The 22,263-nt window shown below is 37.3% G+C and overlaps 1 protein-coding gene across 1 annotated transcript in view; it reads left to right on the forward strand.

The window, feature by feature from the left end:
- Positions 1-22,263, forward strand: part of cdkal1.S (CDK5 regulatory subunit associated protein 1-like 1 S homeolog) — a 553,340-nt gene that overhangs the window by 101,091 nt on the left and 429,986 nt on the right. Inside the window, 1 exon segment of the mRNA NM_001091487.1 lies at positions 13,687-13,783. Within this exon segment, the coding sequence (NP_001084956.1) occupies positions 13,687-13,783 (97 nt within the window).

Consider the following 22,263-nt stretch of genomic DNA (forward strand, 5'->3'; position numbering starts at 1 on the left):
ATTTCCATATATCTAGAACTATATTTACATTGTCTAGCATTGTTTTGTTTCTCATTTAAAAAGCTTAAGGATTTAAAGAAATTGACTAGTTTCTGTGGCAAAAATCTAGTTGCTCCTGTATATAATTGATCTACAGTTTTGTGTTTTATCAGAAGAGCTGATGTGAAACTTATAAAACTATTGCTTGTACATATTTCTTGTACTCCACATTTTTACAAAATAGCTGACTGACTCAGTCTGCAATTCAAGAAATTAGCAGCGTTGTGTAAGAAAATGTCTTTCTGCAACATTTCAACACTGAGGGAAATGGATGATGTAGTTTGTCCCCAGGACAATGGCACATGATAGAGGTGTTAAACCTAAAAGCTTCATTTGTCTCTTCTGAATAGAAGACCTATGACAAATTGTTCTGAATTTATGAAGGTCCATATATATTTTTCTCTGTCTGGGACCAGAGGTTGTCGTGCCATAGTGTGGTTTGTGAGCAAAATAAACTACCCCATAGGAGCAGAACAAAGTTCATAGCCCTACCCTGCTGTAGAATGGCCGTTTTGGCCAGTTTGTGCTTCAAAAATAAAGTTGGGCTTTTATTGATCTAAAGCAGGGCTGTCCCAACTGGAGGCCCACGGGCCCCTTGTGTGGCCCCCCACATGAAAGTCTGCCTGCTATGATTGCTTACTTTGTGTAAACTTCAAAAGTAGTGAGATTAACTGACCCCTGCATTGTTCACACAGGTAACTTTTGCTCCCAATAAGGGTTAATTATATCTTGGTTAGGATCAAGTACAAGGTACGGTTTTATTATTATTTTAGAGAAAAAGGAAATCATTTTAAAAGATTTGTATTATTTGGATAAAATGGTGTCTATGGGTGATGGGTATTCTGTAATCCGAAGCATTCTGGATAAGGGATTTCCGGATAAGATCCTATACCTGTAGTGATAAGTAATATCCCTGCAGTGAGCACCACCCATTTGGTTTTGTTTTGGTGTTACCACCATGGGTGTGGTTAAAAATGGGGCGTGGCCAACTCTTGCTTCCATTATCGGCCCTCCGCCACGTAGGCCAGAAAAATTCTGTCCCTTGGTACCACAGAAGTTGGACAGCACTGATCTAAAGCATATACTTATTTTATTATACTGTAATATTCTCACCACAAGGCAGAAACCCCCCTATTCTAATGTCTTTAATTACTGCCAGCGCTATAGTGTCCTGTGCAATGTCTGAACTCAAAGCAAAAGGCAATTCATTAATATATACATCATTTAACTGTGTGTTAATTAAAATATGGTGTTCATTATATTGCCGTGTGAGCTTTATTGAAAGGTTCTTATTTTATTTATTTTTTTACTGTCCATTAGCATCTGTTTCATTGATAGACTGTAAAATGGTAACTGCACACTGCACCTTAGAATAGCTCAAGTGTTTTTTATAAAAGTTTTTATTGGCTGAAATTATAAAGCCATGCTTAAAGGGGTGGTTCACCTTCAAAAATGACTCTATTTTTTATGTGTCACTGTTTTTCTAATATTTAGGTGTAAAGTGTAATTTTACACCTTCTGAAGCAGCTCTGGGAGGGGTCGCCAACCCTGTAAACTGTTCTAAATGGATACATTTAGTTGATACATTTCTTATGTTTGTCCCTGCTCACCAGCATCTCTGGGTTTCATTACAGGCAGCTGTTAGAATTGATACAATAGTTGCTAATACTCCAGAGATGCGGCTGAGAAATATATCAACTCAATGTTGCAAAATTGTAACAGTTTAGAGTCTGCGACTGAATTACTGAGCTGCCAGACTCAAACACTAGAGACACAAACATTCAACTTTAAACTTAGATTTTGGAAAAACGGTAAAAAATAAATAATGGAAAGTAGTTGGAAAAAAGTCTTTATTTCTGGGGAACAATCTAAAAACAACTGAACTGAAAAAAGTGTTTGGAAGGTGAACAACCCCTTTAAGACCAGACTTGGCCTTCATAAGGTAAAGAGAATGGTAGTTTACCACTCCTCCCTGAAGATACATTTAGTATGTTTTGTTTAGTGTTGTATAACCTTCAAATCTGTAATTAAGTTTACTGTAGATTTCTGTATTTTTATGCAAATATTCACACATTTTCCCTCTTTCTTTTTCTCTCTTTCTTTCTTTCGCATTTTTTTCGAACAATAGGCTAGAAAATGAATCTTGCTCAACTGTGTACTATTCTCGTAAATGGCAGTTTGTGGCATAGATATGCCTAGAGGTATATTTGTCTTGAAAGCCAGTTTTGATGAACCACAGCTGAGTCACACTTGGGTTATTTTGCTACACGATCATGAGACTGCTGTTGATTACATAAATAACACTGAATCATCATAGGGGCAGCAGGGTTCAGTAACAGAATTTCATTACCAGGGAGTCACTACCAGGCATTCGCAGTGTGTACCATGTGTACTATGATTACCACAGAACCACCTCTTAACCCTTTTAAGTGTTTGCTAAGTTTCATACTTTAATTTACATTCAGTGCCAGCTGTTATAAAAAAAAAACCTTTCATAAACGAATTCATATTTAAAAAAAAAAATATATATATATATCTATATATCTATCTAAAAACTGGTTGTGCAAATAAATATATATATATATATATATATATATATATATATATATATATATATATATATATGTATATATATATATATATATATCTATCTCTAAAACTGGTTGTGCAAAAATTTGGCCACCCTTGTAATTTTCCTAATTGCATGCATTTTACTGCTCAATACTGATTACTGGCAACACCAAATTGATTGGATTAGCTCGTTAAGCCTTAAACTTCATAGGCAGGTGTGTCCAATCAATTGCAAGTTGTGCTTCTGTTTGGGATCCTCAAAGCAACTCTCAAAAGATCTGAAAAACAAAGATTCTTTAGTATCATGACTTAGGGGAAGGCTACAAAAAGCTATCTCAGAGGTTTAAACTGTCAGTCTCAACTGTAAGAAATGTAATCAGGAAATGGAAGGCCACAGGCACAGTTGCTGTAAAACCCAGGTCTGGCAGGCCAAGAAAAATACAGGAGTGGCATATGCGGAGGATTGTGAGAATGGTTACAGACAACCCAAAGATCACCTCCAAAGACCTGCAAGAACATCTTGCTACAGATGGTGTATCTGTATATTGTTCTACAATTCAGTGCAATTTACACATACAGAACATCTGTATGGAAGGGTAATGAGAAAGTAGTTGCCACAGCCACAGTCATTTTGGAACAAAGTGCTTTGGACTGATGAGACAAAAATTTATTTATTTGGTCATAACAAAAAGCACTTTGCGTGGCAGAAGAAGAACACCACATTCTAAGAAAAACACCTGCTACCTACTGTCAAATTTGGTGGAGGTTCCATCATGCTGTGTGACTAGTTCAGGGACTGCGGCCCTTGTTTAAGTCTAGGGTCGTATGAATTCAACCAAATATCAACAAATTCTTCAGGATAATGTTCAAGCATCAGTCACAAAGTTAAAATTATGCAAGGGTTGGATATTCCAACAAGACAATGACTCTAAACATACTTCGGAAACTACACACAGGTATTTATGCAGAGGTAGAAGTACAATATTCTGGAATGGCTGTTAGACTCAAAATCAGTTAAATATTTCTCCTATTCAATGTAACTGAATGTGTCGCAGTGGGACCTGGATTTTACTATTGAGTGCTGTTCATAGATCTACCACAGTAGCCCTTTAATTATATCTTAGTTTGAATTGAGTACCAGGTACAGATTTAATATTAGAGAAAAGGAAATCATTTTTAAAAATGTGGATTATTTCATTATAATACACAAAAGCCATGAATATCTTGTAAATGATATCCTTATAAACAGTGAGTTCTGATGTCCTCGGTTATAAACGGTGAGTTCTGATGTCATTTCGGTCACGTGACTCACTGAAACTCGTGTATTATAATAAATAAAGTACCCCCTGTTGCAAAATGAGGATATTAGAAGTTACCTCGGAGTTCCAAGACCTGTATATAAGCACTCGGCCAGTGGCGGAACTACCGGGGGAGCAGGGGGTGCGAGCGGGCCAGGGCCCGCACCCCCTCAGGGCCCCCCGGCGCATATTCCCGGCCAGTTCCGGGTGTACGGAGGGGGGCGGGGGCCCGGCTGCGCGTCCTGCGCCAGGGCCCGCCCCCCTCTAGTTACGCTTCTGCACTCGGCCTCCTCCTCCTCAGTAACTTATAAAATCCTTATGTTTTACAAGAGGGGGTACTTTATTCACTATATAATACAGTCTATGGGAACCATTTTGTAATTCAGAGCTTTATGGATAATAATTTGGGATAACACATCCTATACCTGTATATGTACACACACACACACAATGTATATGTGTCTAGCTATGCTATTTGGTATGAATGTGCAAAATACCCTTCAGCCCCCATAAAGTCCCACAAATAAAAAGTATTGTGCTTCTTGCAGGCTCTGAAGAAGGGCTGTCATGTGTCCCAAGTCCTTGCAGGGACAGTGCTTGTAGGGGGCAGAAAGCAGAGACAACAGCAAATGTTAAAATTCCTGATTTCTATTAAAAGCAGTAGAGAGATGGGGAGATTTGAAGGATTTTTGAAGCATATTTTTTTTGGGGGGGGGGCAAACAGCCAAGAATAACCCAATGGACCATGGTCCTTAGTGCTATTTTGTGGCTGTTCCCCAATAGAGGGAAATAAAAGGTGACATTAAACTAGTGTAGATAATGGTTTGATTTTACCTGGGGCTCAGTCACAGACAAAGAAGTTTTTAGAATGCTTTGTGTTTAGCTGTCTGCCTGTTTCCTGTTGCACAATGTTGCTCAAACAACTGCAAGTGTTTATCTAAGCAGGCACAGACTCTCCATGTTTGCTAAAGTTTAGTGTTTATTTTAGGAGATGTCACCTTTTAAACTTTATTTTCCAGCTTACATGTGGCCATGGAAAATGACATGGAAATAAAAATGAATGTAAGATATTTCTCTCTTTTGCTGTGCATGGAGAATGGCTCTGCTGAATCACATAAGCATATTTCTTTTATGGCAGTTTGTGCAACAACTGAAAATTTGGTTTATGTACCTTATTTTTGTGTTGTGGGAGGAAATGTAACTGTATTCAAGAGAATTATGGTTACACTATCTAAACAAGCAATTTCTTAGGTCAGGAATCCCTACATAACAGCCTAATGAAGGCTGCAAGCATCTCCAAATTGATCCCTGGACGTCTGCCATTGACTTAAACAGTAATTCTGGGGCAAGTTTTAGGTCGTGAATAGTCAAATTTGAATTCTTAGTATGATAAATCTTCGAAAATAATATTAGATTTTTTTTTTAAAAGAAACTCTAATCGAGTTTGGATCATTGCCTAGTCGAATTTGACAGTTTTGACCATAAAAAAAATTAGAAAATCCAAATTTTCAATTAGACCCTTAATAAATCTGCCCATTAAAGTTAACAGGGGCAGTTTTTTTGCTACCTACCAAAGCAAGGCTCTGGACTTGCCTTATGGCATGTAAAATGGCACTGCTTGAACTAGGGGTCCTAGACCAACCATGATACACAGCCCCAACTCAACCCACAACTCTTGTGGGGGAAACCGTTTTTGCATGACAGGTGTTGTTTTTGAAGGGATGCCCAGATAATTTAGGTACCTATTTGAAGGGATGCCCAGATAATTTAGGTACCTATTTGAAGGGATGCCCAGATAATTTAGGTACCTATTTGAAGGGGTGCCCATATCATTTAGGTACCTATTTGAAGGGGTGCCCAGATAATTTAGGTACCTATTTGAATTGGTGGCCAGAAAATTTAGGTACCTATTTGAAGGGATGCCCAGATAATTTAGGTACCTATTTGAAGGGGTGCCCATATCATTTAGGTACCTATTTGAATTGGTGCCCAGATAATTTAGGTACCTATTCGAAGGGATGCCCAGATAATTTAGGTACCTATTTGAAGGGGTGCCCATATAATTTAGGTACCTATTTGAATTGGTACCCAGATAATTTAGGTACCTATTTGAATTGGTGCCCAGATAATTTAGGTAGTTATTTGAAGGAGTGCCCAGATAATATACCGGTAGGTACCTATTTGAGGGGTGCCCAGATAATTTAGGTACCTATTTGAAGGGGTGCCCAGATAATTTAGGTACCTATTTGAAGGGGTGCCCAGATAATTTAGGTACCTATTTGAAGGGGTGCCCAGATAATTTCAGCTTAGTTTTTATTCTGTACAGATGTACATATATTTGTTCTGTTCTAACCATAAGACCTCGTCCATTCAGTTTTAGGATAGATGTAATTAAGCAAATAAATCTAGATTTCTTATGCAGTATTTATGCAGTATTTTTCAAAAACAAATTATGGTCCCTTATGTTTCTTGTCCTCTGTGAAGATGTTCATACTGTGGCTTTCCAGCTGTACTTGAAATTGTAGTCAGGGCACATAAACACTTACATACTGTATATTTAATTGAGTAATCTATACAAGTGAAAGCAAAACAAGCTAAAAATGTTCTCTGTATAGACAATACCATAATACCACAATGTGTTATTTAATATAAATATATTGTTTCGCTTGTTCAACACTGTGCATTACCAAATTAAATCAATAACAATATGCTAATTATCATCTTTTTCAAATATCTACTAAATGAATGCAAATATGTAATTACGGCATTAAAACAGTTTGGAAAACCCTTAAGAAAAACACATTTCACTAAAACTGTTTTTGTTTCTCTTCTTTTTTTTTTATTCCCCCTTTCAACTGACAGAAAACACAAACCGCAGCAGCAAACATTCCTCTTTATTAAAATTATTTAATGAGTCTTGTTTTCCTCTTGATCTACAAAAGGAAGCAAAATAATTTGTTCTTTAGAAATTCGAGGTAGCTCCAAAAGAGTATTAGAAAAGCTTTTATCCTTCACAAACATGAATGCTAGTGAGAATAATACCTCATGGAATCTCTAACTGGCATGAATAAATACATTTTCCTTACACATCCTTCATATTCTTCAATTAAATGAACTTTACCTTGAACCATCATTTTAATTGCATCAGGACACATTTTCCATAAAATCGCTGCCATCTAAAAAAATGAATTTACATAGAAATGCAATTAGGCCACATTTTGTTTTTTTCCCCTCCCACTGAAACTTAAAAAAAGGCAATAGATCAAAAGTAAACAGAGTTTAACTTAAGGGAAAATGTGCTTCTAGCAGCTAAAGAATAGCAGTGTCAGTGAGAGATCATCTATGCACAGTCTGTTGTATTGCTTTACCGTACAGGGAATAGAAATGATATCAAATATTTTATCATTATATGTGTGAATTAAGCTGTGATCTCACTGAATAATGAGCAATTTGCTGGCATTTCTGCTAAGGTCGCAGTAGCCAATAAGATATTACATAGATGATATCACTTGTGCTTGCTTTAAAGAATTACTCAAGTGAATGGTTATGGCTATTCCAAGGGAAGTCTGGCATTTGAACTGGAGATTAAGGGGGGGGGGGGGTGGGAGAAGCCCATCTTGTCTGCTTTGTGAATAAATGCACTGATTTAATTACAGGCTTGTAGCAGTAATATGATTCCCAAATGACAGCTTGGTTTTACATATTAGGCATTTGAAAGACACGTGCTTAATTGTTTAAAAGGAAATCAAGAAATAGAAGTCTAGCTTGCATCCTATTCACCTCCCAGCATTTCAAGTGCCTGACTTCTAGACACCGGTACCAATTTGGGCAGTGTAAGAATGAAACACAGACATAGACATTGCTTTTAAAGGGGAACTATCACGAAAATGAAAATTTAAAATAAGCTTTAGCATACTGAAATAAGAAACTTAATGAATACAATTGATTAAAAATTCTGTACTGTTTCTGAAATAATTGTTTATTGTCACTATCCCTCTCAGCATCTGTTTCTCCTCATTCTGTCTTCATTCAGGAGTTGGGTATCAGATATTCATTGACCGTTAAATCCAATATATCTTATCATCATCATCATCATCATCTTTATCATTTATTTATATAGATACGCAGTGCTTTATCTTATAGGGGGGATTCCTTTTGCCTAGAAGATGTATTAGAGCTCACTCTACCAAAATCACCAGACAGCATGTCTCTCTACATGCAGAATTTGTGCAAAAGGCAGTTATTTTGTTAGATTTTGATTGTACTGGAATCCGTTATTTGAGTGAGTTCTAATAGTAATATAACAAATAAAAAGTAGGAATAACAAATATGTAGCCTTACAGAGTATTTGTTTTTAAGATGGGGTCAGTGACCCCTATTTGAAAACTGTAAAGAGTCAGGAGATAAAGACAAATAATTCAATAACTATAAAAAATAAATAAAAAATTAAACAGTTGCTAAGAATTGGCAATTCCATAACATACTAAAAGTTAACTTAAAGGTGAAGCACCCCTTTAAAACGATGAAACAGAATTATATTCTCCTTTTGGTCTGTTAAACTGCTGGCTTCTGCTACAGTGTTTTAAGAGTCATTAGTCCCAATAATATAATCAATAGACATTGCTTTCTATAATAGCATTTACATTCACTAATAACTTTAAAGTAATTTATTTTTCAATGAATCCTATTTAAATGCATGCATATTAAAAAGTTGCTAATAATGTTATTTCAGTATGCAAGAGAGTGCAATGTTTCCCACAGGTTAAAGCAGCTGCATTTAATCAAGCTAAAATGGCTGGTTACAAGTGACTTGTACAAACTGGATTAAATTGATTGGAACTTTTAGGTGGGGGGTAGCACTAAACACATTGATAGGGCAAACTTTTCACTCTTCAGGGGCAAAAGTGCCTCAGATGCATTGCCCTCCCCAGATATAAAGTGAATTAAAATCTATGAAAAGTAATCAACCAGATATTTGCACTCATTCAGTTAGATTGCAGTATGATGCACAGTTTGCCAATATGCCCTATTGACTAAATAGAAATGCATTAAAGGCAGCTCGTAGGCAGAAAGTGTCTTGCTTTTAGAAGTCAAGTCAATTTACTAAAGAAGGCTTTTTCAGGCTGAAGTATATACTTTAAATCGTGTAACTATAGAGAGTACTGATGAAAAAGAATGTAAATTTAGAGCAAATTTCAAAATGATCATTAATTGAATGCAACTCTTGAAGCAGCACTTGTACCAAAGACTCCTTTCGAATAGGCTGTCTATTTCTCATTTCCATCTGTCTCAAAATACATTCTTACATGTTAAATTTGTGCTCAGGTAATCTGTCACATACAAAATAAATAGCAAGACCTTATTATCACCCCTCGGTGTACCATGCATCACAAGCCAATGCTCATTACATGAATTTCACTGACAGCACTGTAAAACATGTTGTCTTGTTATTATGCTATATTTATAGGAAGCTTACATTCACAGTCATTGTATGCATACAGGGTAAGGACACAAAAAAACACTAATAACCTTACAAACATTGGATAGGCATGTTAGTGAGCGTTCCATATCTGTACTACTACTTTTGCTGTTAAAGGGGATGTCCACCCTATGCTATATGTTGTAATTGTCCAAGAGTGTTCAGATTTGCATTCAACAGGTTAGCTGAGGAGAATGATGTGATTTGATTTTTTTTTGTAAGCAATGGAAAGAAGCAAGCAAAACAAAGCTTTAGTACCAGATAGCATAGCTTTGTACTATCTTATATAGGTTGGAAGTTGGATAGTTGCTGGTGACTACATATTAGCCTGTTAACTGGTAATACAGTTTTTCTCTTCTGAACAATCCATACTGTTTGATAAATGTAGTGATCCACACCCAGTGGCTCGTGAGCACCCTTGGATGCTGTTCCCACTAGCCTCAAAGCAGGTGCTTATTTTAGAATTCCAGGCATGGAGTCAAATTTTGGTTGCATGAAAACCCAGATGTACTGCCAAAAAGAGCCCCCTAAAGACTGCCAGTCCACATAGGGGCTACCAAATTGCTGGTTGCAGCCATTATTTGACACCCCTAGGAACTTTTTCATGCTTGTGTTGCTTTCCAACTCTTTACATTTAAAGGTGGCTCATAGGTAACAAAAAAAAAAAAGGTTGGGGACCCATGAGTTGTAATCACAGTGGGGCTTATTTATTAACACAGGAGAAATTTGCATCTGTGTAGTAACCCATAGCATGAATTGGTTGTGAATCTGAGGATAAAAAAATGCTTAAAACCACTGCAAGTATATTCACTTATAACCAGTTGTATTGTGTAAGCTCTGTGCTACTGTCTGCTCGTGAATAGTTCTCACAGGTAAAAAAGCGGATCAGCACCTAAGTCAATAAAGAAAACAGGCAACAAAACAAAAAATACGGTGTAGTACGTTAAGGTTACTCAAATAGCACCCTGTGTTGGAAAAGAGAAAACTCTCTCGTGTTAGTTCCCCTTTAAAGAACCTTTTAATCCTCCAAACAGTGCTTATATGTTTATTCCAGAACCCTTCACCAAATTTGGCCAAAGTGCCTACTTACAAGATCGTAGTTTTAATTATTGCATGTAGTATCCAATAAGGTTCTCCCCTACTCCTTTAGGCTCCAACATAGGAATACAAAAATCTCATATCATAATAATGTTTTATTTGTAAGAATAACATTTTTTAAAAACATTACACTCACATTAGTTTCCATGAGGATCGTTACCCATATGTATGTTTTTTTTTTGTTTGTTTTTTAAGCAGGTTCCCTTAAAAAAAGGACTGACTTTTCTTATTTTTTTATATTTATTTTGTGTTGAGTAGATGTTGTTACTTCCATACACTTCAATGTGTATTTATTTAATTCATACCATCCACAATCCACTTTGCTGATAAAAATGTATGCAGTTTAGCTGTTAATGTAGCTCTTTACATAGTCAAGGTATGTCTGCGAATACCAGTATGCTAGGGCCAGACAATACATATTCTCTACAGACAGAGAATCTGCTACATGGCTCCTCCCCATCTCTTCTGCAGGCAGGGCAGATTTTGGTACAAAATGTTGTGTTTCAGTGGCTACTCCTGGTACAGGGGGGTCCAGTCCTGGCTAGGGGTCTTTTCTGTAAAAACAGAAGCCCACATCTCTGGTGGGGGAACAACTTTCATGTAGTAGGTGCCCTTTAATGTTTGGCTTTAGCTTCCTTTTTTGCAGGAAGCTATTGAGAAGTATATGGCTGTATTTCCTAGCATTCTTAAATCAACATTTAGGGGTCTATTTATTTCCTTTTATTTGATATGTAAAAATCACCACCTCACTTTTTCATGCAAATAGTATTAATGTTGTTTTAAATAGCTTTAAAGAAGAGGGAAAGCTACAGAGGCTGTTTATTTCCAATAGATTAGCCACAATAGTGCAAGCTATAACACTATATTTATTCTGCAGAATGCTTTACCATACCTGAGTAAGCTCGATCTGTTTGTTTAGGATTCAGCTGCCATATTAGCTTGGGGTGACATCACTTCCTGCTTGAGTCTCTCCCCTGCTTTCTCATAGCTCTGGGCTCAGATTACAGGAGGGAGGGGTGAAAAGGGAGAGGGGGAGAGGAGCAAACTGAGCATGCTCAAACATTAGCCATGGAGGTTAAAGCTGAAAACAGGAAGTCTGATACAGACACAATAGAAGGAAAGAAATAGGGATGCAACGAATCCACTATTTTGGATCCCGCCGAACCCCCGAATCCTTTGCTAAAGATTCGGCCGAAAACCGAATCAAATCCTAATTTGGATATGCAAATTAGGGGTGGGAAGGGGAAAACATTTATTTTCTTGATTTGTGACAAAAATTCACGCCATTTCCCTCCCCACACCTAATTTGCATATGCATATGACAGAAGGATTCGGCCGATTCCTGCTGAAAATGGCGGAATCCCGAACCGAATCCAGGATTCGGTGCATCCCTAGAAAGAAATGAGGTGTTTCTTTTGACAAAGGACTCAGAGCAGCATTACTTTGAGGTCCCAGATTGACAGTTTGCATGGGGCCTTTCTGGGTCAAGTTAGTCTCTTATGGCAGTCCTGCTATCATTTATGTTTCCAGTTGCCCAGTGGGGGCAGTGATATATATGGTCTGTAGCCATTAGGAGATCCTCTAGAACTCTGGCAGGAGTCTGGTCCTATCAAGCTATCAATGGACTGGATGAGCTATATTGTAGCCATGTAAACATGTACTGCAGGTTCTGTATTGCCGCTGACTAGCTGCTCTTCTGCTCAGCTAGGTTATCCTTCATTGAATCACACCCAGGGGCATTGCATCAACCAGTTCTCATTAATGAAGCTTTAAACATAGCATTTTTGAGCAATGTTAAATGTTCATGGATTTGAGTAGAGTCCAGGCCTTGGTGCTCAATGCTGCCTGGTAAACATGACTGACCTCCCCCTCCCCTCAGAAGAGATGGAAGCTGAGATCCCAGACACGGCCTGTGATAATCTGGAAAGTATTTCAAGTTCACTAAACCTGGCCAGAATCCATGTGTTTTTTGTTTCTTTTAATAACATAATAGTTGATTTTATGCAGTACTTTAATGCATAATAAATGTTAACACTGGCCTAAAGTGAACCCAAGCAACATGGTTTGCAAATGGAAGGGAATCATTTTCCGTGAGTTTTAGCACATCCATTTTCAGGTCCCCACTAGGTGGCAAGGTTGTAACAAAACTAGGTACTGTTTTTCTCAATAGCCATATATTCTGCTTCCTAGCTGGTAACCGACACCTCATAACCTTTTATATCCCTACAAGGGTCACCAGCCTGGGGTCACTGTGTTTCCAGACTGAAGAGAAAAGTTACTAATGCATGTTAAATATCTTTTTCCAAACAAATCCTTATAAGATGTTTTCAACATATAAAGCTTGTTACACATACAGTGTATTATGCACACATCTCCTGTTCATTCTGTCACTGTGAGATCACACAGTTCAGAAAACATGGCCCTGTTCTTTAATGATGTTTGATGAATTGATAGTCGTTCATAAAGAATAACTTGTTTGCAAGTGTGTCTACAGTGCGTGATTTTTCTGTGCAATGCAAGTAAGAATATTATTAATGTACTGGGGTTTTGGCTCAAAATACTGTTGTTTTTTACAGTGCGTTGTGCTCATTCTAGTGCACCGTAACACGCTTTTTTATACTCTACTGAGATGCTTCCGTTCTCTGTCTTTAAATCCCGCTCAAGTAGTACATCGGGCTGGTTCTAGGACAGTGAATAAGGGAAAATGGATCCCAATTAAGTCCATAAATGTAATACAGATGGTATGCTGGCTTAAGAAATTCAGAGGTTATACAGACTTATATACAACTCATACTTACATACAAAGGATATTACCGTAATATACTGTGGTTTTCTTGGCCTTTATTAGCATTTAGCTTTAATAAACCACCTGTCCAAATCCCCTCTGGCGTGCGTTGTCTACTGCAGAGCACAGAAAGGTAAAAATAAATACGATGTAATAATTAACTATGTTAAGACATGTCTTGTTGCATTTAATAAGTAAATGTATATGTTTCAACTTACATACAAATTCAACTTATGAACAAACCTACAGACCCTATCTCGGATGTAACCCGGGGACTGCCTGTACTTAAATCCTCTTAGGACTTTAAAATAGCTTTCTCAGGATAAAATAGTTAAAATAAGTAGCCAAAAAATGCAAAAAAGGCTGTTGTCTTTGAAATATGACTTAATTATCTTTTTTTTATCCCCATATTTCAGGAAAGCCCAAGAAGCAAATAAAAAAGTTGTAGTGTCTGGATGTGTTCCCCAAGCACAACCACGTCAAGACTACATGAAGGGGCTGAGTATCATAGGGGTAAGGACATGTGCATTGAATCATTTTTTGCTTAACATATTTATGCTGCATGGTTAAGAACCTTTGCTGTTCACACATGAAGCCTCCTTTGTTTCTGTTGTATATCATTTATAAAAAAAAGGTTGCCTAATGTTTCTTTGCTGAACTGAATCCTGATACACTGATAAACTCACAGCTTGAATTGAGCAGGCTACACAAACTCCTCTGGCTATTTTCTTCATCTAGTAACATTTTCACTTTGTTGTTTTTATTTTTGTTTGCTGTCTGTATTATGTAGACCATGGGTGTTGAATTGAAGTTGATAGATTATTTTTATAGAACAAGGGAATACAAACACAAGACATAACCGTTTACACATTCAAACTGTCTCATTAACTCAATCAAACTGAAATATATGCACATTTGTTACTTTTGCAACCTTTCAATCTAAAGGGGAAGTACGGGGGTGACCTAGATATTGTCAGAAAGTATTTAGTAAAAATCAGTAAAACAGTTACTGGCGTGTGAGAGAGTAAAGCTGGACATAGACACAAAGATCTGATTTTCGGACCGTGTGGAGAGTCCCGACATTTTTCATCCAATGGAGATTGGTCGATCGGACAGGTTAAAAGATTTCTGTCGGCTGCGGGTAATATCTCTGCATGTATTGACGATTGTACGATTTTCAGAGGGAGACTGTCACTAGCTTTGGTCGGACATACAGTGGTGTGAAAAACTATTTGCCCCCTTCCTGATTTCTTATTCTTTTGCATGTTTGTCACACTTAAATGTTTCTGCTCATCAAAAACCGTTAACTATTAGTCAAAGATAACATAATTGAACACAAAATGCAGTTTTTAAATGAAGGTTTACGTTATTAAGGGAGAAAAAAAACTCCAAATCTACATGGGCCTGTGTGAAAAAGTGATTGCCCCCCTTGTTAAAAAATAACTTAACTGTGGTTTATCACACCTGAGTTCAATTTCAAAGGTTATAAAGCCATTTCTAAAGCTTTGGGACTCCAGCGAACCACAGTGAGAGCCATTATCCACAAATGGCAAAAACATGGAACAGTGGTGAACCTTCCCAGGAGTGGCCGGCCGACCAAAATTACCCCAAGAGCGCAGAGACAACTAATCGGAGAGGCCACAAAAGACCCCAGGACAACATCTAAAGAACTGCAGGCCTCACTTGCCTCAATTAAGGTCAGTGTTCACGACTCCACCATAAGAAAGAGACTGGGCAAAAACGGCCTGCATGGCAGATTTCCAAGGCGCAAACCACTTTTAAGCAAAAAGAACATTAAGGCTCATCTCAATTTTGCTAAAAAACATCTCAATGATTGCCAAGACTTTTGGGAAAATACCTTGTGGACCGACGAGACAAAAGTTGAACTTTTTGGAAGGTGCGCGTCCCGTTACATCTGGCGTAAAAGTAACACAGCATTTCAGAAAAAGAACATCATACCAACAGTAAAATATGGTGGTGGTAGTGTGATGGTCTGGGGTTGTTTTGCTGCTTCAGGACCTGGAAGACTTGCTGTGATAGATGGAACCATGAATTCTACTGTCTACCAAAAAATTCTGAAGGAGAATGTCCGGCCATCTGTTCGTCATCTCAAGCTGAAGCGATCTTGGGTGCTGCAGCAGGACAATGACCCAAAACACACCAGCAAATCCACCTCTGAATGGCTGAAGAAAAACAAAATGAAGACTTTGGAGTGGTCTAGTCAAAGTCCTGACCTGAATCCTATTGAGATGTTGTGGCATGACCTTAAAAAGGCGGTTCATGCTAGAAAACCCTCAAATAAAGCTGAATTACAACAATTCTGCAAAGATGAGTGGGCCAAAATTCCTCCAGAGCGCTGTAAAAGACTCGTTGCAAGTTATCGCAAACGCTTGATTGCAGTTATTGCTGCTAAGGGTGGCCCAACCAGTTATTAGGTTCAGGGGGCAATTACTTTTTCACACAGGTTTGGATTTCTTTTCTCCCTAAATAATAAAAACCCTCATTTAAAAACTGCATTTTGTGTTTACTTGTGTTATCTTTGACTAATAGTTAAATGTGTTTGATGATCAGAAACATTTTGTGTGACAAACATGCAAAAGAATAAGAAATCAGGAAGGGGGCAAATAGTTTTTCACACCACTGTAACTTTCGTAGGATTGCTGTCAGGGGCAGAACATCGGCTGATCTGTTCTTTTACTACTTTATTTGATCGGAATGATTAGTGTTAGGTTGGTAGATGGGAAAGTCCGATGTCTTGTAAATGGGGAGGTTTTTGGAATGTTGAATGTGAAGTGGGTTATGTTAATTACAGAGGTTTGGTTCTCCATGCTGAAAAGCTTGGAAGTAGGAGTGCGGAGAATGAGCCATGTTGAGAATAAAAGTTATTTCTAGGGGTTTAGTTTTTGATAAAGACATGGTGGTAGTATCACATTGTTGTATAGTGGTGGTGTGGAATTGTTCAGTTATTTGTAAGCTAGTGGGTGGATATTTGAACAGTAGTGTTACCCACTGTAAGTGCCGAACGCAGGAAAAATTCAACATGATGCGTTCGGCGCTTATATGCGTCTGTGTGAGTACAGCCCCATTGAAAAGAATTCATCACGTCTACTCCTGCACTCCCCTGCGGCTGAACACACAAAACCGGAACGCAGGGGAGCGCAGCTTCAAACACCTGTGAGTAAGGGCCCTTAAGTTTGAAGTTAGATTATTCCCAGGAGCCCAGTATCTGTTTAAAAAGTCTGGGTGAACATATCAAGTAAATGTAGCTTTGGTAGCTTTGTTGAAAGAGAATGCTTTGGCAACCTTCTTCCCCCATTCATGTAATAGTGGTCCCTACACAGAACCCTATTGAATACATAATTTAAATTCAATTCTATCCCCAGGCTACTAAAGTTTGTCATCAAAGTATAACCATAGTTATAGTTATAGAGTATAGAGTAGAGTGTTTTCCAAATAAAGATATAATTTGTAATTTTTGTATTAACATTAGTAGTATTAGTAAATATAATTAAGATTTAGTATTTTTGTCTTCAAAAAAAAAAATCTGATTTGATTTATTTTACTACAGGTAGTAGTGGGTATATATAAATAGATAGATACAGTAGATAGATGATAGCTAGATAGATATAGATTTTTCTTTTCTGTGCTGTAAATACAATTTCATATGAAAGTTCTGATTTAGTTTTCCAACGTGTTTGCGCTGCCATGCCCTCAAGTGTATAGAAAGTATCAAATCATTTTATGTAATCATTTATTTATGCTTTATGGTATTAAATATTGCTTTCTTTTCTGAGATTATATGGCATAAGTTAATTGCAGACATTTATTTGGCGTTACATCTCTGTCTGAGTTGCTTGGAATTTCAAGTAGTTTGGCTTTTAAAGGAAATGGTTACTTGAAAAATGGTTGTTGATATAAACATGCACCCACATTGTAGTGGATACTTAATAACTCATTATGATAAAAATGTGCTTCCTCAACCCAACATAGTATCCCTAATGCAAACGTAAGCATGCTGTGTTTAAAAGTGCATTACAAATTGCTGTTTCATGCAGGAATTGGCCAGTAAGAGCAGTTGAAATCTGTCAGTGACTCACAGCATGAGTCTGTTGGTTACAGCGAGAAAACAAAATGCTAGGTTAAGGATCTCACAAATAAATCCCCAAATATAAAAACAACTTTAAGAAAAACTTAATAAAGGCCATTTGGAAAAAAACACATGAATTACATGAAAAACACATGAATTACAGATTGATAATGGTCAGTAACGTAACTGTCTGCTGAAAAAACTGACCACAGTGAGTTTGCGGCATAGGGAGTTACTTTGCATTCTCCTTTTAGGTAGGACTTTATGTAAATGATGCTACATAAATAAAGAGTAATATTTTACAGTAGTCCAATTAAGGTAATAAAAAAAAGTTGGAATTATCCAGTGTGTTGTAGTATTAATATTTAGTATTATAAAAACTCAAGTCTTTACAGTGACCAAAAGAAGGTAAATTGATAGTATGTAGAGTAGCCAATCTATACTTTATAACAGAGAGTGCTGTTTAGTGGTACAGGTATGGGATCCTTTATCCAGAAAGCTCCAATTTACAGTATGGCCATCTCCCATAGACTCCACTTTTTCTAAATAATCCACATCTTGAATGATTTCCTTTTTCTCTATAATAATAAAACAGTACCCTGTACTTGATCCAAACTAAGATATCAGTAATCCTTATTCGAAGCAAAACAGCCTATTGGGCTTATTTACAGAGAGACCCCAGGTCCTGAGCATTCTGGATAACGGGTCCCATACCTGTACAGACGTGAGGCAGGGACTTGATCCATTGTGGGTAACCGCAGGGTGAGTGGAACTTTTATGGAATAATTAAGGAATACAATAGTAATCTTTTAAAATATGTGGGGTTTTTTTTTGGAATCTTTTAACTGCTACAAACCACTATATTGCAAGCTGAGGGAATATGAGTCAATTTGTAACATTCAAACATTTGCAGCTGTCATTGTGTGTAACCAAGTTCATAGTCTGTGTTTTCTTTCCTTTGGTTCATTGTATGGCTCCCAGGTACTCTGCAATGCCCTTGATTATCCACAGGTATAAAGGATGTATGTTTAGTATTATCACAGGCATATCTGCATAATCCCAGCCATATTTACTTCTGATAAGCTTCTGAAACCTTTATATTCATGTACACATTTATAGATATCTGTCAGCTGTCTGATGTCTGTCATATTGCTTCCGTTTGTAAAAGCACATAAAAAAAGATTTCAGTGAAAGGGCACCTCGGGGAACGTAAACATCCATTTAGTAACATTCAGAAGCATGAAGTTGTATTTCATTATACTTGTATCTGTGATCTACTGGCTATTGTTTCTCTTTTCCTTTGGTACAATAGATTTTAAATAATATGTTTTGTCAATTACTTGAGATACATATTGGAAAGCTATTGCTGTATTTCAGTTGTCCAGTAGAGACTTGTGGTGGAACATGTTGGTGAAAATGTTTATATGGTAGGGATGCTCAAATGGCTTAAAGGGTGGTTTACCTTTAAGCATACCTCCCAACTGTCCTGTTTTTAGAGGTCCCTCTTTTGACAACTTAACCTGCAGTCCTCGGTGTCGGACTGGGACACCAGGGGCCCACCAAAAACCCTTAGACCAGGGGCCCACCCAAACACCTTTAGACCAGGGGCCCACTCTAAGTAGTATTTTCTTCCTTTCCTTAGTCAACCTCTATTCTACTATTCTCTTTTCTTTGCATACTATAACATATTATTCGATCTATTTAGCCTCTTTATTCTCATAGAAAAAGGGAATGGCCATGAAATAAGCCAAATATTTAGAAGCAGGAGGGCCCACTGACACCTTGGCCCACCGGGACTTTTCCTGGTATCCCGGTGGGCCAGTTCGACACTGGCAGTCCCTCATTTGTACTGGAAAGTCCAGTTTTTCACTGCACTGAACAGCCAGAAAAAGAAACAAAGTTTCTAACTTAATTGGCCTTTGGTAGAGAGTCCAGAACAGCCACAACATAAGATAAGATACATTTGTAACAAATCAAATGTATCTAGATAAGCAAATAAATAATAGTAACAATATAAGATAACGGGTCCCTTGGGAAAAGTTAGACTCACAACTTAAAGGGCAATTCACATTAGCAAAACTGTAATAACTGAAAAAAACACAGAAATATGTTCAAACTTTTAAAACCTGCAACATTTTGTAATATGAAAATGCTAATTAGGGGGTGTGGCCACAAAAATGGACATGGTCAAAAAATTTAGCCACCGCAACTTTTTTCCCCTCTTTTTCTTTCCAAAATATTGGGTGGTATGCCTTTAAGTTAACTTTTAGTATGTTATAAAATGGCCAGTTCTAAGCAACTTTTCATTTGGTTTTCATTATTTAATTTTTTTATGGTTTTTGAATTATTTGCCTTTTTCTTTTAACTCTTTCTAGCTTTCAGCTGGGGTACCCATCTAAAACAAATGCTCTGTAAAGCTACACATTTATTGTTATCTTTACATTTTAATACTCCTCTTTCTCCTCAGACCCTCTCATATTCATATTCCAGTCTCTTATATAAATCAGTGCATGGTTGCTAGGGTAATTAGGACCCTAGCAACTAGATTGCTGAAATTGCAAACTGGAAAACTACTGAATATAAAGCTATATAACTCAAAAACCACAAATAATAAAAAAAATTAAGGCCAATTGCAAATTGTCTAAGAATATCACTCTCTATAACATACTTAGGGGCACATTTATCAAGGGTCGAATTTAGAATTCAAGTGAGTTTTTTTTTTTTTTTTTTTTAAACTCATTAAATTAGAATATTCGATTATTGAAAAAAAAATTGAATATGTAAAACTTGAGAACGAATTTTACTGATTTGAAAACTCGATTCTAATTAGACTAATCAAAATTCAAGTTTTTTCTCCGAAAAAAACTCGAATGTCAGGAAGCCTACTAATATGTCCAAATTGATGCCTGGACCTCTCCCATTGACTTAAAGGAAAACTATACCCCCCAAACAATGTAGGTCTCTATTAAAAGATACTGAGTAAAACAGCTCATATGTAAAACCCTGCTTCATGTAAATGAACCATTATCATAATAATATACTTTTTTAGTAGTATGTGCCATTGGGTAATCATAAATAGAAAATTGCCATTTTAAAAAAATAAGGGCCGCCCCCTGAGATCGTAAGATTCACTGTGCACACATACAAACCACATGTAAGGTCACATGAGCCAATTAACAGACAGAGTTCTGCCTTTTGCTTCCTCACTTCCTGTTACAGTTAGAGTTGAAGTATTTCTGGTCAGGTGATCTCTGAGACAGCACACAGACCATCACGAAATGGTGGCTCAAGGCAAGAGATGTAAAAGGGCAATATTTATGTAAATATATATTCCAGTTTGGTAAGATTCTTTAATATGTCATTCAATTTGATATAAACTGTCTGTTGCTTAAGTATTCATTTTGGGGGTATAGTTTTCCTTTAAACATGAACTCGGCAGGTTTTAGGTGGTGAATAGGTGGTGAATAGTCTAATTCAGAGTATGATAAATCTCGTAATTCGAATGTCTTGAATGTCAAGAAGGCAATTCAATTCTTCAGATGGTTCGACGGTCCTCTGCCATTGACTTCTACATGAGCTCGGCAGGTTTTAGGTGGACAAGTATTGAATTAGAGTTGTTTCCATGGTCGAGGTGTGATAAATCTCACATTCGAATTAGAATTTGAAGCGGTGGTGTTAAACTCGAAATTGTGAGTTTTGACCAAAAAACTATTCAAAAATTCTCATTTACCATTCAAAACTTAATAAATATTCTCCTAAATGTGTAGCTTTAAAGGGGACCCATCACCCCAAAATTTATTTCAAAATCCTATTTTATCATGTTAGTCAAGCAAAATTAACTTTAATTACACTGTAAAAATTATTTGAATCTTGTTTCCTTCAGTCTAGGAATTCATAATTATAGCAAGCAGGCAGCAGCCATTTTGTGGACACTGTTGTTAAGGCAAACCTTGCATCATCTCAGAATCTTGTTTGTGTACCAGAATGTCCATCCCCATGTCCTGGCTACACAATTAAACAGTGAAGAGAACGGGGGAATGTGTGGAGAGCAGTGGCATCTAGGAAGTGCTGAATGGAAAGTGAAAGTAATTTTCTGCCCTGCCTTACAACAGCTATGAATGCTTGAATAAAAAATAGAAATTGGATTTTATGTTTAATTTGAAAAGGGCTTTTATTATACAGCTTTTTGTGTCTGGGTGACAGGTCCACTTTAAAGAGCATCTGTTTTTTTAGATGGCATCAGTGATCCCATTTGAAATCTAGAAAGCGTCACTAGTAAGTAAATATTTCCAAAACTATAAAAAATGAAAAAGACACTTGAAAAGTTAACTTAAAGGTGAACTACCCCAGTAAAAATCAGTAAAAATTTCAGTATTTTAAAATAAGAATATCCTACTGTCAGGGCCCGAAGGCACAATTTGGAGTGCGGACCAAGGAGGAAGCAATTAGGCAAACACAGTTCGTGGTACAATGGATTAGGCAGAAGAATCGCCCGTTCAGGCAAAGGTCGGTCCAGGCAGCAAGATATCGTGGTCGAGTTTTCAGGCAAAGGTCGGTCCAGGTAGCGAAGTGGCAAGGTCGAGAATCAAGAATCAATATTTAGAAGACACCCAGGAACTCTAGATAGAAGAACCTATACTCGGGCGGTGAGAAAACCTTCTGGCTTCCTTAAATAGGTGGATTTTCGCACCAAAACGTGCTAGGTGACGTCACAGGACGTGCGCCAGAATGTGCGTCAGCACGTTTTGGACGCCAGCGTTAATGCGCCAGTGTAATTACGCTGCGCGAAAATGCCGGCGTCACGATGGCGTCTGATGGCCGCATGGCCTCTTCTGGGCGCCGCCATCTTGGACTCGCGGGGGACGGCCAGGATGCCTTACACCTACAGAACAAAATTTCAGTGTAG

Source organism: Xenopus laevis, chromosome 6S, assembly GCF_017654675.1.
Source record: "Xenopus laevis strain J_2021 chromosome 6S, Xenopus_laevis_v10.1, whole genome shotgun sequence".
NCBI lineage: Eukaryota > Metazoa > Chordata > Amphibia > Anura > Pipidae > Xenopus > Xenopus laevis.